The sequence below is a fragment of the Sorex fumeus genome, unplaced genomic scaffold, assembly GCF_029834395.1.
Source record: "Sorex fumeus unplaced genomic scaffold, SorFum_2.1 ptg000122l, whole genome shotgun sequence".
NCBI classification, from domain to species: domain Eukaryota; kingdom Metazoa; phylum Chordata; class Mammalia; order Eulipotyphla; family Soricidae; genus Sorex; species Sorex fumeus.
In genome coordinates, this window is record NW_026606179.1 from 18,803,841 (window position 1) to 18,821,422 (window position 17,582).

Consider the following 17,582-nt stretch of genomic DNA (forward strand, 5'->3'; position numbering starts at 1 on the left):
TTTGCCTCATTTATCAGCACAGACCTGCGTGAGTTTTTAAATTTTTTTTTTTTTCTGAACAAGAACAGGGTATTTCTGCTGCTCCGCCAGTGTGGGAATTGTTCATGAACCCTCGTCCCAGTCCCCTGTCCTGAGGGCCCCAGTCTCCTGTCACTGCAGCTGAGTTCCTTTCACTTTCCCTGCAGCTGCTCTTTCCTGGCCCCGCCCCGGGGACTCCCCTGCTGGGCAGTCCTGCAGGAACTCACCTGGCCCAGGGCACTTTTCGCTTTTTCTTCATCACTGGGAGTGTCCCCACAACCCAGGTTAAAACATGGGGAGCAGAAAGCTCAGGCCAGAAGCTCTCAGATGAGACTCAGTTGCAGAGAGCAGGAGTCCCGCGGAGCCCCACAGCAGAGAAAGGACAAGCAGAAGCCAAGAGAGCTCAGAGCCCAGGCAGCCCCGATCACAGACTCAGGAGCCTACTGATGCAGAAAGCGGCATCCAGGATGAAGCCAGGTGAGGACCCCATCCTGAGGGACCCTCCCTCTGCACCCCCAAACCCCGCTGACCTGTCCCCTCTGTCCTCACACACAGACGTGAGCGCCTTGGTGATGCTGATGCTGGGGACCCTGCTGCTGACCGGAACCAGGACACTTGCTGCCCCCCACCCCCCCAAGACCCTCAGGGACCCCAAGGGCTGCCACCTGGCCCCATTCCAGTCTCTGTCCCCAGAGGAGCTGCAGGCCTTCAGGAGGGCCAAGGACGCCTTGGTGAGTGTCACTGTCCTAGACCCCTTAGGGCCTGCCTCTGGGTGCAGGGAAGCACCCCCTCCTGTGGGCACCCTGTCCCCAGAGACGTGTCCCTGCACCCTGCGGGGCTAACCCAGGTCTTTCTAGGAGGACACACTCCTGCAGAAGGCCTGGAACTGCAACACCCGCCTGTTTCCCAGAAACCGCGACCTGAGACAGCTGCAGGTGAGCTGGGGGTCCGCAGCCCCCTCCTGCCCTCTCCTGCCCCAGGGGTCCCCTCACCTCTCAGGGCCTGTCCTGCCTGATCACATGGTCCCCTGAGCTCTCCCCTTCCTTGCTATCCCCTGCTGTCCCCTGCTGTCCCCTCTCCCTGTGCCTGTCCCTGCCCTCCCCTCAGGCATGTCTCTGCTGTTCCCTCAGGTGTGGGAGCGCCCCGTGGCCCTGGAGGCCGAGCTGGCCCTGACCCTGCAGGTCCTGGGGGCCGTGACTGAGCCCTCCCTGGAGTCTGTCCTGGACCGGCCTCTCCACACACTGCACCACATCCACTCCAAGGTCCAGGCCTGTGTGAGTACAGGGCACCTTGGGGTCTCCCTCCCTGCCCCCCGCTAGTGTGTGGGCCCTGCTCACATTCTCTGCTCGGCCCCTAGGTACACCCTCAGTCCACAGGGAGCGCCCAGCCCCGGGGCCGCCTCCAGCGCTGGCTGCAGAGACTCCAGGAGGCTCCTCACAAGGTGAGTGAGCAGGAGGGAGCCTGGGGTGGGGCCACTGCTGGGACCCCAGACAGACACCTCTGACCCCACCTCTGCCTCCCCCAGGAGTCCCAGAGCTGCCTGGAAGCTTCTGTCACCCTCAACCTCATTCGCCTCCTCATCTGGGACCTGCGATGTGTGGCCCGAGGAGCACTGTGTGTCTGAGCCTCAGCACCGCCTCCTCCCACGACTCCCGAATTGCCTTCAGCTGCCCTATTTATTTCTGAGTCATTATTTATCTAATATTTATTGTTATTATTTATTATTATTGTCATTATTTATTTATTTATGGAGATCTCCACCAAACCCGGAAGTCTTTATTGTTAACCTGTTACCAAACTCTTACTATGAAATGTGAGTAATGTTGTCAAAATGTTATTTTTCTACTTTTGTAAAAAAAAATAAACAGTTTGTAAAGCATGTTCCTCGGTGTATGTGGATTCCTTTCCTTTTCTTTGGTGTTTTAGCTGTGGGTGCTCAAGATCCCCGATCCCTGACTCAGGATCATTCCTGGTGCCTCTAGGCAACCTTAAGGGTGTGTGGGATGGCCCTGGAGTCGGCCACCTGTAGCCATTCACCCCTGCACTCTCCAGCCTCTGACTCATTTACGCCAGCCATGACTCTCAGTGTGTTGTGGACGGGGAAGGAGACTCCATGGCCTGGCCTATTTCTAACACCATGCAAAAAAAAAAAAAAAGACTAATCAAAATGGTTAAATGGTTCAATATCAAACCTGAATCCATGAGGCATACAGGAAAATAGAGGCGGATCTCTCGGGACAATGAGTTAGAGGCATCTTTAAGGACTCAATGTCAGAGTCAATGAAACAATAACTAAAAGAAAGTAAACAGGACTCCATTGAATTAAAAAGTTAATGCACCTTACAGGAAACTCGGAGGACTCCGGCACAAATACTGAAAATCTGTAGTGAATCATCGTGATCAACTTTTAATTTACGTGTTTAAATAAAGTGGGAGAAAAAAAGACACTCCAGAGACTGGGAGAAAATGTTTGCTCATCTGATAAAGGATTAATATCTAACAATATAAAGCAATGACAGAACATTAGGAGAGAAAAGCATTCAACTTCATCCAAAATGGGGCGAAGAAATGAAAAGAAACTTTCTTCTTTTTTTCTTTTTTTGGGTCCCACCTGGCGATGCACAGGGGTTACTCCTGGCTCATGCACTCAGGAATTACCCCTGTTGGTGCTCGGGGGACCATATGGGATGCTGGGAATCGAAACTGAGTCAGCCACATGCAAGGCAAATGCGCTCCCCTCTGTGCTATTGCTCCAGCCCCTAAAAGAAAGTGCATTGCCAGGTGTGACCCAAGGAAGAAATACAAATGACCAAAAAGACCAGGAGAACTCTTGGGCATTGCAAGTGTGACCCAAACCTAAAAACAAATAAAAATGAATCAATAATAAAATAAGGCCCCTCTGCAATCATTTATTTTTTGTTACTGTTTTGTTTTGTGTTTTTGTAACATAGAGTAAGCACACCCTCAATGGACCCAAAACTAAAAAAAAAAAAAAAAAAAAAAAGAACTGTTTGGCTGTTTTTTAGAGACTGCATTGAATCTGTTTAATGCTTTGGGGAGTTATTGCCATTTTGACTATATTAAATCTCCTGATCCAGGGCAGGGAGTATGTTTTCATTTCCTCATGTCCTCTTTATTTTTTTATTCATGATTTGTAGTTTTGTTTTGTTTTGTTTTGCTTTTTGGGTCACACCTGGCAATGCACAGGGGTTACTCCTGGCTCTGCATTCAGGAGTTACTCCTGGCAGTGCTCAGGGGACCATATGGAATGCTGGGAATCAAACCCGGGTCAGCTGCGTGCAAGGCAAATGCCCTACCCACCGTGCTATCTCTCCAGCCCTGTTAATCTGATTTTGAGGTAGTTGAGGTTTCCTTTAATTTGGGCCAAACCCAACCCCAACTTTACTCAGACCTTCCTCCTGGCTGTGAGTCAGGGATCACTCCTTTTGCTGCTCACAGGACCACATGGGGTGCTTAGACTGGAACCCGTATAGACCTGTGCAAGGCAGGCAGCCTGATCTCTACAGCACAAGATACTCAATTTTCTGTGATTAACTGTGAATGGGATCTTTTTTTTTCTTTTAGTTTCTCTCTATTTTATTTTATTTTAATTTATTTAAATTTTTTTTGCTGACTATTCATTGGGTAGACATTTACAGAGCTGCTCATGATTGGATCTCAGTCATACAATGATCCAACACCCATCCCTCCACCAGTGCACATTTACCACAACCAATGTCTCCAGCACCCCACCACCCCGCTTTCCAACCATCCTACTGCCTATATGGCAGACAATTTCCCCCATACTCTCTCTACTTTTGGGCATTATGGTTGGTAATATAGATACTGGGAGGCTATTATGTTTGGTCCTTTATCTACTTTCAGCACACATCTCCCATCCCAAACGATTCCTCCAAACATCATTGACTTAGTGATCCCTTCTCTATTCCAGCTGCCTTCTCCCCCAGTTCATGAGGCAGACTTACAGTTATGGAGCAGTCTTCCTGGCCCTTGTTTCTACTATCCTTGGTTGTCAGTCTCATATTGTGTTATTTTATAGTCCATAAATGAGTGCAGCTATTCTATGGCTGTCCCTCTCTTTCTGACTAATTTCACTTAGCATGATACTCTCCATGGTCATTCACTTATAAGCAAATTTCATAATTTCATCTTTCCTAATAGCTGCATAATATTCCATTGTGTAGATGTACCAAAGTTTCTTTGACGAGTCATCTGTTCTCAGGCACTTGGGTTTTTTCTCAATTCTGGCTCTTGTGAACAGTGCGGCAATGAGCATATAGATGCAGATGTCATTTCTACTGTGCTTTTTTCCACCCTCGGGATATATTCCCAGAAGTGGTATTGCGTGGTATGGAAGCTAAATTTCTAGTTTCTGAAGGAATACCCATATCGTTTTCCAAAAAGGCTGGACCAGTCGGCATTCCCACCAACAGTGAAAGAGAGTCCCTTTCTCTCCACATCCATGCCAACACTGGTGCTTCTGTTCTTTTGAATGTATGCCAGTCTCAGGTGTGAGATGATATCTCATTGTTGTTTTGATTTGCATCTCCCTGATGATTAGCGATGTAGAACATTTTTTCATGTTCCTTTTGGTCATTTGTACTTCATTTTTTTCCTCTCTTTTATTTCGTTCTTCACATAGAGAAGAGCGATGGATTTTCGTGCGTTAATTTTGTAGTCTGTCACTTGACTATATAAGTGTTTTGTTCCTAGGAGCCTTTTGAGAGTCTTTAGGGCTGATCTAAGTGTAGTATCTTATCATCCACACAAAGAGAGCCTGACTTCATTTCCTATCTGAATATCATGAACTTGTCTTTCTTGCCGCATTGCCATGGTGTGGATTTCCAGTACTTCACTGGTGGAAGTCGAGTAGGGTGAGAATGGTGGGGAAGGGCAGCCCCTCTGTGCTGATCTCATGGGAAGACTTTCAGTATTTACTAGTGAGTCAAATAGGTCGCTATGAACTTGTGGCAAATGGCTTCAACTTGCTTGAGAAAAGTTGCTTCATGACTGGAGAGATGGTACAGTGGGCAGGCTGCTTGCCTTGCATGTGGCTGACCTGGGTTATCCACATAATCTATTATGATCCCCTGGGCACTGCCAATAGTGACGACTGAGCACAGAGCCAGGTGTAAGCTCAGAGCATAGCTGGGTGTGACCTAAAAACCAAAGAGAGAGAGAGACAGAGAGAGAAGAGAGAATGAGAGAAAGAGAGAAGTTCCTCCATCCCCATTTTATAATTATTTTTTAATTTTTATTAGTGAGACACCATGAAATACAGTTGTAGACTTACAAATTTTTGTGCTTGGGTTTCAATTATACAATGATCAAATACCCATCCCTCCACCAGTGCCCATTTCCCACCACTATGGATCCCAGTATCTCTCCCACCCCCCATCCCCCCATCCCACCCTGCCTCTGTGGCAGGGCATTCCCTTTTGTTCTCTCTCTCTCCTATTGGGTGTTGTGGTTTGCAAAAGAGGCAATGTCCATCCCCATTTTATTGAGAGATTTTATCATGAATGGTGCTGGGTTTTGTCAAATGCTTCTCCTTATCTACTCCTGTGGTCAGTATTTTGATTTTCCTTGTATTGATTTGGTGCATTAATGATTGACTTGCATACATTAAACCATCCTTGCATGCTGGGATGAAGCCTGTTGATCACGGTGTATGATATTTAGATTTGATTTGCTTATATTTTGTTGAGAAACTTTCATCAAGATGTCTTTTCTTTTTTCATTTCACTACCCCAATAATCCAGAACATTTTCCCTATGCAATTCAGAAGAATCTCCCAATGGTTATTTCATAAACCTCATTTATATCTACAAAATGTAAGGAGGGACATTCCCTCTTCTTCCTCCGCATGCTTTTTTGGTTTTGTTTTTTGGGGGAGGGAGAGCAGGGGGCAAACAAAGTGGCTCTCAGGGCTTAATCTTGTGTCTGTGGTGAGGGATCACCCCTGTCAGGGCCCTGGGACCTTATGAGGTGCTGGGGCTGGAACCCTGGTCAGCCTCAAGCAAGAGCAAAGCACTGCCCTCTGTATTATCTCTCTGGCATTTCCAGGGACTCCTAAGCAGTGCTCCAGGTGTCTGGGGAGTTCCCAGTGAGACTGCAGTTCTGTTCCAGGTCCTGAGAACACGGGGCTGATTGGGCCCTGGGTGCTGGGGATTTTCCAGAGTTGATTGAGGCCTCAAGGCCACAACTGCTGAAGGGTGGACGGTGACCATATGGTGCTGGGTGATGGAGCCAGGGCTGGGTGCCTGCTAGGTAGGTGCCTTCATCCCTACTCTATCCTTTTGGTCATGTTGGCTAGATATAGTTTGGAGGGCGGGCTCCTTATTTTTCTGACTATAGCCAGGAGTGGTCAGGGCTTACTCCTGGCTCTGTGCTCAGGTATCAGTCATGGTGCGATCAGGGACCCTCTGGAGTTCTGTGTATTGAGCCTGGGTCAATCACAGAGAAGGCCAGTGCCCAGCCAGCCGTCCTCTCTCTTGGCCATCCAATCCCCAGTTTTAAATCTTGCCCAGTGTCCTGATCCTCTGTCGACCTCATCAGCCTGTGTGTGCCTGTAGGGGAGGTGGTGGGACTTTGTCCAGGCCACCATCATCCTTTCTGGGCCTGGACACTCAGAGCATGACCCCCTGGAACCCACGGGATGAGGTGAGAGTCTGAATCTGGGCTTTTGCCTAAGTCACGGGCCACGCTCCACCATGTTCCCCGGGACAGGGGGAGCACGGGGCGCTCTGCCCCCAGCTTCCAGATACCAAATAATAAAAGTTCCTTCTGCTGTTCCTAATCTGACAGGTGAGATGGCTGGTGACCCATCCCCAAAGAGTGAACCTTTGACCTATAACCCAGTCTGGACCCTCTGACATGGTGGGCTTAATCTCGGGCCCCTAACTCAGCCTCTCGGTGGTTCTCTGAGGGGCTCTCTGTCCACATCTCGGCAGGTCAGGCCAGAGAAATTAGAAAGCCCAGCCCCCCCCCGCCCCCCCCCCCCCCCCCCCCCGCTTCCTTATTGTGACATTTTCAGCCCTGCTCTCCTGGTGTCAATATGCCAAACACAGTAACAATTGTCACAATGGAGACATTACTGGGCCCTCTCAGTCCTGAACAACAGGAGGACAGTGACAGTGACAGTGACAGTCTTTTTGTCAGGAGGGAGAAGCAGGTGGTCACACCCGGCTGTGCTCCGGGCTTCCTCCTGCCTCTTTATCTGACAGGACTTCAGGGACCAATGTGGCTGTGGTGACTGACCTAGGCCAGCTATGATGGAGTAAGTGTCCACCACCCTACCTCATCCCTCTACTTTTGCTCCAACAACCTCATTTGTGAGACCTGCGTGGTGAGTTTTGTTATTTTCTTTTCTTTTTTTCCTTTTATTTTTCTGAAAAAAGGCGGGGTATTTCTACTGCCCCACCAGTTAGGGAATTGCCCATGAACCCAGACCTGAGGCCACCAGTCACCTCTCACTACAGCTGAGTTCCTTTCACTTTCCATGCAGCTGCTCCTGCCTGGCCCCGCCCCAAGCTGGGCAGTCCTGCAGGAACTCACCTGCCCAGGGCGCTTTTCGCTTTTCCTTCATCACTGGGAGTGTCCCCACAACCCAGGTTAAAACATGGGGAGCAGAAAGCTCAGGCCAGAATCTCTCAGGCGAGGCTCAGGTGCAGAGAGCAGGGAGCCCCGTGGAGCCCCACAGCAGAGAAGGAACAGGCAGAAGCCAAGAGAGCCCAGAACCCAGCCAGCCCCGAGCACCGACACAGGAGCCTACTGATGCAGAAAGGGGCATCCAGAATGAAGCCTGGTGAGGCCCCCATCCTGAGGGACCCTCCCTCTGTACCCCCAAACCCCGCTGACCTGTCCCCTCTGTCCTCACATACAGACATGAGCGCCTTGGTGATGCTGATACTGGGGACCCTGCTGCTGACCGGAACCAGGACACTTGCTGCCCCCCACCCCCCCAAGACGCTCACGGACCCCAAGGGCTGCCAGCTGGCCCAATTCCAGTCTCTGTCCCCAGAGGAGCTGCAGGCCTTCAGGAGGGCCAAGGACGCCTTGGTGAGTGTCATTGTCCCAGACCCCTCAGGGGTACAGGGAAGCACCCCCGCCCCTGGGCACCCTGTTCCCCAATGCATGTCCCTGCACCCTGTGGGGCTGACCCAGCTCTCTCTAGGAGGACACACTCCTGCAGAAGGCCTGGAACTGCAACACCCGCCTGTTCCCCAGGACCCGCGACCTGAGGCAGCTGCAGGTGAGCTGGGGGTCTGCAGCCCCCTCCTGCCCTCCCCTCCCCCAGGGGTCTCCTCATCTCTCAGGCCTGTCCTGCCTGGTCACATGGTCCCCTGAGCTCTCCCATTCCTTGCTGTCCCCTGCTGTCCCCTCTCCCTGTGCCTGTCCCTGCCCTCCACTCAGGCATGTCTCTACTGTCCCCTCAGGTGTGGGAGCGCCCCGTGGCCCTGGAGGCCGAGCTGGCCCTGACCCTGCAGGTCCTGGGGGCCGTGACTGAGCCCTCCCTGGAGTCTGTCCTGGATCGGCCTCTCCACACACTGCACCACATCCACTCCAAGGTCCAGGCTTGTGTGAGTACGGGGCACTCTGGGGTCTCCCTCCCTGCCCCCTGCCCGTGTGTGGGCTCTGCTCATTCTCTTTGCTCGAACCCCAGGTGCCGCCTCAGCCCACAGGGAGTCCCCGGCCCCGGGGCCGCCTCCAGCGCTGGCTGCAGAGACTCCAGGAGGCTCCTCACAAGGTGAGTGAGTGGGAGGGAGCCTGAGGTGGGGCCACTGCTGAGACCCCAGACAGACACCTCTGACCCCACCTCTGCCTCCCCCAGGAGTCCCAGAGCTGCCTGGAAGCTTCTGTCACCCTCAACCTCATTCGCCTCCTCATCTGGGACCTGCGATGTGTGGCCCGAGGAGCACTGTGTGTCTGAGCCTCTGCGCCGCCTCCTCCCACAACTTTCAGATTGTCTTCAATCACCCTATTTATTTCTGAGTCATTATTTATCTAATATTTATTGTTATTATTTATTATTATTGTCATTATTTATTTATTTATGGAGATCTCCACCAAACCCGGAAGTCTTTATTGTTAACATTGTAAACTCTTACTATGAAATGTGAGTAATGTTGTCAAAATGTTATTTTTCTACTTTTGTAAAAAAAAAAATAAACAGTTTGTAAAGCATGTTCCTGGGTGTATGTGGATTCCTTTCCTTCTTTTCGGTGTTTGAGCTGTGGGTGCTCAAGGCTTCCCCTGATTCTTACTCCGGGTCACTCCTGGTGCTACTAGGTGACCGTGTAGCCATGGGATCGGCCGCCTGTCGTGCTTCACCCCTGCACTCTCAGTCTCTGACTCATTTACTTCCAGCCATAACCCTCATTCTGCTGTGGGAAGAGGGAGACCCAGAGCCTGGTCCCCTTTCTAACACCACTCAAAAAAGACTTATCAAAATGGATAAAGGTTCAACATCAGACCTGAATCCAAGAGGTACACTGGAAAACAGAGGCGGCTCTCTCTAGGACAATGAGTTAGAAGCATCTTTAAGGACTCAATTCCAGGGTCAACTAAACAAAAACAAAGACAAGCAAACAAGACTCCATTGAATTAAAAAGTTATGCACCGGGGCTGGAATGATAGCACAGCGGGTAGGGCATTTGACTTGCACGCAGCCGACCCAGGTTCGATTCCCAGCATCCCATATGGTCCCCTGAGCACCGCCAGGAGTAATTCCTGAGTTCAAAGCCAGGAGTAACTCCTGAGCATCGCCAGGTGTGACCCAAAAAGGAAAAAAAGAAGTTATGCACCTTACAGGAAACTCAGAGGACACTGGCACAAATATTGAAAGTCTGTAACAAATCTTTGTGACCAACTTTGAAATCATGTGTTCAAGTAAAGTGGGAGAAAAAAAGACACTCCAGAGACTGGGAGAAAAAGTTTGCCCCTGGCTCATCTGACAAAGGATTAATATCTAACATATATAAAGCACAGTTGGAATGTTATGAAACAAAGTCATCCAATCTCATCCAAAATTGGGGAGAAGAAATGAAAAGAAACTTTCACAAGGAAGAAATACAAATGGCCAAAAGGACCAGGAGAACCCGTGGGCATTCCAAGTGTGACCCAAAACGTAAAAACAAACAAACAAAAATAAATCAATAATAAAATAAAGGCCTCTGCAATCATTTTGTGTTTTTTTACTGTTCTGTTTTGTTTTTGTAACATAGAGTAAGCACACCCCCAATGGACCAAAAACCAACGGAAAAAATTAAAAGAGCTGTTTAGCTATTTTTTAAAGACTCCATTGAATCTGTTTAATTCTTTGGGGAGTATTGCCATTTTGACTATATTAAATCTCCTGATCGAGGGGCAGGGAGTATGTTTCCATTTTCCTCTTGTCCTTTTATTCCTGCTTTGTAATTTTCTTTTTTTTTTAAATTTTATTTATTTATTTATTTAATTTTTAATTTTTATTAGTGAAACACCATCAGGTACAGTTGTAGTCTTACAAATTTTTGTGCTTGGGTTTCATGGATAGGTCTGTCACCTCTTCTGTTAAGTTAATTCTGAGGTACTTGAGGTTTCTTTTAATTTTGGGCCACACCCACCCCCAAATTTACTCAGATACCTTATTCCTGGCTGTGAGTCAGGAATCACTCCTTTTGGTGCTCACAGGATCACCTGGGGTACTTGGCTGAACCCCTGTGAACTGCTTGCAAGGTAAGCAGCTTGAGCTCTACAGCAGAAGGTACTTAATTTTTGAGACACAACTGTGAATGGGATCAGTTTTTAAAATTTCTCTCTATTATTTTTTATTTTAATTTATTTAAAAGTTTTTATTGACTATCCGTGAGGTAGACCATTACAGAGGTACTTACGATTGGATCTCAGTCTTATAACAATCCAACACCCATCCCCCCCACCAATATACTTTTCCCACTACAATTACAACTGGTTTCCCTACCACCATCTACCAACACCCCTCCCCCACCCAAGCCTGCCTCTATGGCAGCACTTTCTTCTTTCTCTCTCTCTCTCTCTCCCCGTTTGTGTTCTATGGTCTGCAATACTAGTAGTAAGAGGTCACTGTGTTTTTCAGGGCATTCAATATTTTTTTTTCTGGAAGGTAAGGCTGGAGTTGTTTTTTTTAACTGGGTGGCGGCTTTGGGGTGTGGAAGTGACTGCTGAGGCTTTGGAAGTACAGGTGTGGGGGAGAGGTAGCCCACGCAGACCCTAAGAAAGCCTGAAGATTTCAGTCACAAAACCTACATTTTTAGTAGATTATATCTCAGGGAGGTCTTTCCTGAGAGGGTGGAGTTCGGCCGGGGACATGGTGATAATTTGGGATTATGGAAGCAAGCGGCTGCCCGGGCTCTGCTTGGGTGGGCACAAGGCTGACCGGCCCCACCCCTTCGTCTCCCACCCCCCTTCATTTACCCCAGTCCGTTCAGCCTTGCACAGGTCTGAGATTAGCTGCTGCTTTTGATCTCTTCTGAGATTTATTTAGGGGTCACAAAACAAAGGCTGACAAATGAGCTTGTGTAGCTGAGTTGGAGGTACTTTGTGGGTGTGGCTCCCACGTGCCTCACTTTAGGCTGTTTAATTTCTCAGAAAACTGGCCCAGAGTTGTTGACGTCTGGCCAGAGGTACAGCGGCAATTTTGGGGTATCAGGGAGCCTGAAGGCACCATCAGGCTGCTGATACACTCGCCGTGTGGGTACAGGTTGACCTGCTGGAGGCTCCACACCCTCTTAGTTTCTCTCTCTTCTATTTCCTTCTTCATATAGAGAAGAGCCATGAACTTTTGTGTGTTAATTTTGCATCCTGTGACTTTACTATACAATGTATAGTTTCTAGGAAATTTTTGGTAGAGTTTTTAGGGCAGATCTAAGTGTAGTGTCCTGTCACCCACACCTAGAGAGAGCCTGACTTTCTTTCCTACCTGGACACCATGAACTTGTCTTTCTTGCCACATTGCGATGGCAAGGATTTCCAATACTCCACTGGTGGGAGTTGAGTAGGGTGAGAGTGGTGCGGAAGGGCAGCCCGTCTGTGCTGATCTAGAGGAAAGGCTTTATGTGTTTATTAATCACTTGATCACTTAACTTCCCGTTAGTCGTCGATTTGCTTGAGCGGGCGCCAGTAACGTCTCCATTTGTCCCTGTCGCGTGCTAGTGTAGCCCAATGGCATCTGTTCGCTCTGGGAACATGAAAAGCCTCAAACCGATCGTTCATGATCTTGATGAAGAAGTCTGACCACCTTGTAGGTGGGCGGCCACGCGGTCTTTTGACACTTCGTGGAATCCAGTCGGTAACAGCTCTAGTCCAGAGGTCGTCTTTAAATCTCATTAAGTGACCAGCCCATCTGATTTTTGGCATCTTGGCAAACAAGACAGCGTCCCTGATTCTTGATCGTCGACGGATGTCGGAACTCCGGATTCTTTCTCTCATTTGAGTGAAACGTGATATTCCAAGCATAGCTCTTTCGATTCTTCTTTGGGAGACCTGAATAGCATTCTCATCCTGTTTGCGTAGGGCCCAGGTCTCTGAGGCATATGTTAATGCAGGAAGAACAGTGGAATCAAAGAGATGTGCCCGGAGCCGGAGGTTCTTCGTCCTCTTAGCTATTTCCTCTTAGTGTTTATTAGTGAGTCGATAGTTGCTGTGGACTTGTGTCGAATGACTTCAATTTTGCTGAGAAAAGTTGCTCCAGGGATGAGAGAAAGTACTGTGGGTGTGTCTTGTCTTGCATGTGACCAACCTGGGTGGTCTCCAGGATCCCATATGGTCCCCTGAGCACTGCCAGGAGTGACTGCTGAGCACAGAGTCAGGTGTGCGCTCAGATCATAGCTGGGTGTGACCAAAAATCAAGACAGAAGCAGAGAGGGGGAAGGTTCCTCAACTCCCATTTTATTGAGATTTTATCATGAAGTTTGCTGGATCTTGTCAAATGTTTCTCTGCATCTACTCATATGGTCAGTATTTTGATTTTCTTTGTATTGATCTGGTGCATTGCATTGATTGACTTGCATATATTAAACCATCCTTGCATGCTGAGATGAAGCCTGTTTGATCATGGTATATGATGTTTATGTTCGGTTTTCTTGTATTTTGTTGAGGATATTTTCATCAGGATGTCTTTTGCTTTTTTCATTTCACTACTGCAATAATCCAGAACATTCTCTCTATGCAATCCAGAAGAATCTACCAGTGGTTATTCCATAAACCTCATTTTATCTACAAAATGTCAGGAGGGACATTCGCTCTTTCTTCCTCTGCATGTTTTTTTCCTTTTTGGGGTGGGGAGTAGGAATGAGAGAGAGAGAGTCAGGGGCACAAATAGTGGTGCTCAGGGCTTAATCTTGTGTAGGTGGTGAGGGATCACCCCTGTCAGGGCCCTGGAACCTTATGAGGTGCTGGGGCTGGAACCCTGATTAGCCTCATGCAAGGGCAAAGTGCTGCCCTCTATAATATCTCTCTGGCATTTCCAGGGACCCCAAAGCAGTGCTCAGGAGTCTGAGGCAGTTCCCAGTGAGACTCAGTCTCTCAGGTCTGCTGTTGTGTTCCAGGGCCTAAGGATATGGGTTTGGTTGGGCCCTGGGTGCTGGGGATTCTCCTTCCATCCCAGAGTTCCTTGAGATCTCAAGCCCACAACTGCTGATGTCAGGGGTGGAGGGGGACGATGTGGTGCTGGTGATGGAGCCAGGGCTGGGTGCCTACTGGGCATGTGCCTTCACCCCTACTCTATCATTTTGGTCACGCGTGGCCAGATTTCTTTTTAGGGAGGTGTGTTTGTTCTTTTTTTTTTTTTTTCTAGTCATATCCAGCAGTGCTCAGGGCTTACTCCTGGCTCTGGGCTCAGGGATCAGTCATGGTGCGATTAGGGACCCTCTGGGGTTTTGTATATTGAGCCTGGGTCAGTCACAGAGAAGGCCAGCGCCCTACCAGCTGTCCTCTCTCTCTGGCTGTCCACTGCCCAGTTTTAGATCTTGCCCAGTGTCCTGATCCACCTCATCAGCCTGTAGGAGAGTTGTTGGGATCTTTGTCTCTTTGTCTTCTCACCTGGGCCTGGACGCTCAGAGCATGACCCCTGGGAACCCACGGGACGAAGTGAGGGTCCGAGTCTGGGCTTTTGCCTACGACACCGGCCATGCTCCACCATGTTCCCCAGGACAGGGGGAGCACGGGGCGCTCTGCCCCCAGCTTCCAGATGCCAAATAATAAAAGTTCCTTTTGCTGTTCCTAATCTGACAGGTGAGATTTTGGGTGTTGGATCCCCTGCTACCCCCTGACCTATCCCCCCAAGAGTGAACCCTCTGACATACACCCACTCTGGACCCTCCCACAAGATGAAGCTTAACCTTGGGGTTCCTCCCTCAAACGTCTTCTGTGGTTCTTTGACGCGGGCTCTGCTGTCCACGTCATGTCCCCTCCCCGCCAGAGGAGTGATGAACCCCAGGTGTCCGAGCCCTCTAGTCTTATGACATTTTCAGCTCCTTTTCTCCTGGTGTCTTCTTAGTTCTTTTCTTAGTTCTTTTTTCTGGCGGGGGTGGGGGGTGTGGGCACACCTGGCTTTTCTCAGAGTTTACTCCTGCCTTTGTGCTCAGACATCTGGTAGGGTTACAGGGACCATGGTGGCTGTGGGACTGACCCAAGCCAGCTGTGATGGAGTAAGCGTTCCACCCCACAACACCTCTCCTGCCCCTCCAGAAACACACACCCTGCTCTAGCATTGATCCAGCAGTCTCATTGGTGCAGGCCTGCATGGTTTTTTTGTTTGTTTGTCTTGTTTTTTTTGTTGTTGTTGTTCTTGTTTTCTGAACTGGAGAAGAGTATTTCTGCTTCTCCACCAGTCTGAAAAACATCCATGGACCCTGGAGGCCCTGGGTGCTCCCAGTCCTGAGGGCCCCTGTCTCCTCTCACTGCAGCTGAGTCAGTTTCATTTTCCCATAACTGCTCCTGCCTGGCCCCGCCCCGGACTCCCCAGTTGGGCAGTCCTGCAGGAACTCACCTGGCTCAGGGCACTTTTCGCTTTTCCTTCATCACTGGGAGTGTCCCCACAACCCAGGTTAAAACATGGGGAGCAGAAAGCTCAGGCCAGAACCTCTGCGACGAGGCTCAGGTGCAGAGATCAGGGAGCCCCGCGGAGCCCCACAGCAGAGAAGGAACAGGCAGAAGCCAAGAGAGCCCAGAGTCCAGCCAGCCCCAAGAACTGATACAGGAGCCTACTGATGCAGAAAGGGGCATCCAGGATGAAGCCTGGTGAGGACTCCATCCTGTGGGACCCTCCCTCTGCACCCCCAAACCCCGCTGACCTGTCCTCTCTGTCCTCACACACAGACGTGAGCGCCTTGGTGATGCTGATGCTGGGGACTGCGCTGCTGACCGAAACCGGGACACTTGCCGCCCCCCAGCCCCCCAAGACCCTCACGGACCCCAAGGGCTGCCAGCTAGCCCATTTACAGTCTCTGTCTCCAGAGGAGATGCAGGCCTTCAGGAGGGCCAAGGATGCCTTGGTGAGTGTCACTGTCCCAGACCCCTCAGGGTCTGCCTCTGGGTACAGGGAAGCACCCCCTCCCGTGGGCACCCTGTTCCCCGAGGTGTGTCCCTGCACCCTGTGGGGCTGACCCGGTTCTTTTTAGGAGTACACAGTCCTGCAGAAGGCCTGGAACTGCACCGCCCACCTGTTCCCCAGGACCCGCGACCTGAGGCAGTTGCAGGTGAGCTGGGGGTCCGCAGCCCCCTCCTGACCTCCCCGGCCCCAGGGGTCTCTTCACCTCTCAAGGCCTCTCCTGTCTGGTCACATGGTCCCCTGAGCTCTCCCCTTCCTTGCTGTCCCCTGCGGTCCCCTGCTGTCCCCTTGCCCTGTGCCTGCCCCTGCCCTCCACTCAGGCATGTCTCTGCTGTCTCCTCAGGTGTGGGAGCGCCCCGTGGCCCTGGAGGCCGAGCTGGCCCTGACCCTGCAGGTCCTGGGGGCCATGACTGAGCCCTCCCTGGAGTCTGTCCTGGACCGGCCTCTCCACACACTACACCACATCCACTCCAAGATCAAGGCTTGTGTGAGTACAGGGCGCCTTGGGGTCTCCCTCCCTGCCCCCTGCCCGTGTGTGGGCTCTGCTCATTCTCTTTGCTCAAACCCCAGGTGCCACCTCAGCCCACAGGGAGCACCCAGCCCCGGGGCCGCCTCCAGCGCTGGCTGCAGAGACTCCAGAAGGCTCCTCACGAGGTGAGTGAGCAGGAGGGAGCCTGGGGTGGGGCCACTGCTGGGACCCCAGACAGACACCTCTGACCCTGCCTCTGCCTCCCCCAGGAGTCCCAGAGCTGCCTGGAAGCTTCTGTCACCTTCAACCTCATTCGTCTCCTCGTCTCAGACCTGCGATGTGTGGCCCGAGGAGCACTGTGTGTCTGAGCCTCCGCGTCGCCTCCTCCCACGACTCCCAGATTGCCTTCAGCTCCCCTATTTATGAAGTCTCAACTTATTTAATATTTATTTATTATTTATTATATTTATCTATTTATTGATCATGTTCAAAATAATATATAATAATAAATTATTAATAAATCATTAAAAGTAATTAATGTTATTAAAGGCATGAAATATGTTATTAAAGTATTTTATACTTTTAATGTTATTAAAATACTATTTTTCTACTTTTATATAAACATACAAATAAACAGTTTCCAAAAGATATGCTGTATGTGTTTGTAGATTCCTTCCTTTTTTCTTTGTTTATTCTTCAGAATGTCCTCTGATCCCTCTCTCATGGTTCTCTCTGGCATTGCTTAGGCGACCATAGGTGATGCCGGCTATCAACCCTGTTCCGCGGAGCTCATATTAGTACCAGTTGTACCATCTCTCGGCCTCGTGGATTTGCTTCTTCTTTATTATTTATTATTTAAACCACACTCGGCAATGCTCAGGGTTTACCCCTGGCTCTGCACTCATAGGATCGATCACTCACGGTGATCCTCAGGGGACCATAGGGTGCTGGGGATAGAACCCATATAAGCCCTAGCTGCTGCACTGTCTCACCAGACTTGGATTCTTTTTCTCAAAAGTGCCCCCTGGGGCTCTGGACTGGTTCAAAGGGCTGGTACATGTGTTCTGCACACGGAAGACCCTGGCTTGATCTCTGGCACAGCCATGGCCCCCAACAGTGAGATGGGTGACTCCGAGTCTTTAAAGGGTTTAACATCTGAGCACTTGTGCGTGTGACCCAGAAGCAAGCTAACCTAACCTTGGCGCTCCGGAATGCACACGCGCAAGCCCCGCCCACTCGTCCACCACGCCCATCACGACTCCGCCCCGTCATCCGAGACTCCGCCCCTCGCCCCTTCATTTGCCTTCGCCCTGCTCATTGAGACCCCGCCCACTATTTGCATCCTCCCGCCCACCTGGATTCCTCCCCGCCCCTCTCGGCTCCCCGCAGCCAGGTGGGCAGATCCACCCGATTCCCCTCGGCTCTAAACTGAGATGCTGTTACTGAGACCCCTGGTTGTAGATTTTAAAACTCGGGAGCGAACTTCTCTACCCCCTCACAGGC

General features: G+C 50.2%; 3 protein-coding genes across 3 annotated transcripts; all 3 read left to right on the forward strand.

Annotated features, from left to right (window-relative positions):
• Nucleotides 1-485: 485 nt before the first annotated feature.
• Nucleotides 486-1,642, forward strand: LOC130043414 (interferon lambda-2-like). The gene is made up of 6 exons (XM_056135679.1): nucleotides 486-495; nucleotides 574-749; nucleotides 876-953; nucleotides 1,149-1,292; nucleotides 1,376-1,459; nucleotides 1,544-1,642. The coding sequence occupies exons 1-6, from the start codon at nucleotides 486-488 to the stop codon at nucleotides 1,640-1,642; spliced, it is 591 nt and encodes a 196-aa protein (XP_055991654.1).
• Nucleotides 1,643-7,926: 6,284 nt separating this feature from the next.
• LOC130043415 (interferon lambda-3-like) lies at nucleotides 7,927-8,971 on the forward strand. Its single transcript, XM_056135680.1, has 5 exons — nucleotides 7,927-8,100; nucleotides 8,216-8,293; nucleotides 8,478-8,621; nucleotides 8,705-8,788; nucleotides 8,873-8,971. Exons 1-5 carry the CDS (start codon nucleotides 7,927-7,929, stop codon nucleotides 8,969-8,971), a joined length of 579 nt encoding a protein of 192 aa, XP_055991655.1.
• A 6,319-nt stretch (nucleotides 8,972-15,290) lies between these two features.
• Nucleotides 15,291-16,447, forward strand: LOC130043416 (interferon lambda-3-like). The gene is made up of 6 exons (XM_056135681.1): nucleotides 15,291-15,300; nucleotides 15,379-15,554; nucleotides 15,681-15,758; nucleotides 15,954-16,097; nucleotides 16,181-16,264; nucleotides 16,349-16,447. Exons 1-6 carry the CDS (start codon nucleotides 15,291-15,293, stop codon nucleotides 16,445-16,447), a joined length of 591 nt encoding a protein of 196 aa, XP_055991656.1.
• The last annotated feature ends 1,135 nt before the right edge of the window (nucleotides 16,448-17,582 follow it).

Bases quoted from the DNA above. Each gene is read 5' to 3' on its own strand.
- LOC130043414 (XM_056135679.1), top strand. The intron at 1,293-1,375 runs GTGAGTACAGGG...CTCGGCCCCTAG, and splicing joins ACTCCAAGGTCCAGGCCTGT to GTACACCCTCAGTCCACAGG. The intron at 1,460-1,543 runs GTGAGTGAGCAG...TGCCTCCCCCAG, and splicing joins TCCAGGAGGCTCCTCACAAG to GAGTCCCAGAGCTGCCTGGA.
- LOC130043415 (XM_056135680.1), top strand. From the start codon at position 7,927: ATGAGCGCCTTGGTGATGCTGATACTGGGGACCCTGCTGCTGACCGGA. The intron at 8,101-8,215 runs GTGAGTGTCATT...AGCTCTCTCTAG, and splicing joins GGAGGGCCAAGGACGCCTTG to GAGGACACACTCCTGCAGAA. The intron at 8,789-8,872 runs GTGAGTGAGTGG...TGCCTCCCCCAG, and splicing joins TCCAGGAGGCTCCTCACAAG to GAGTCCCAGAGCTGCCTGGA.
- LOC130043416 (XM_056135681.1), top strand. The intron at 15,759-15,953 runs GTGAGCTGGGGG...CTGTCTCCTCAG, and splicing joins GCGACCTGAGGCAGTTGCAG to GTGTGGGAGCGCCCCGTGGC. The intron at 16,098-16,180 runs GTGAGTACAGGG...CTCAAACCCCAG, and splicing joins ACTCCAAGATCAAGGCTTGT to GTGCCACCTCAGCCCACAGG.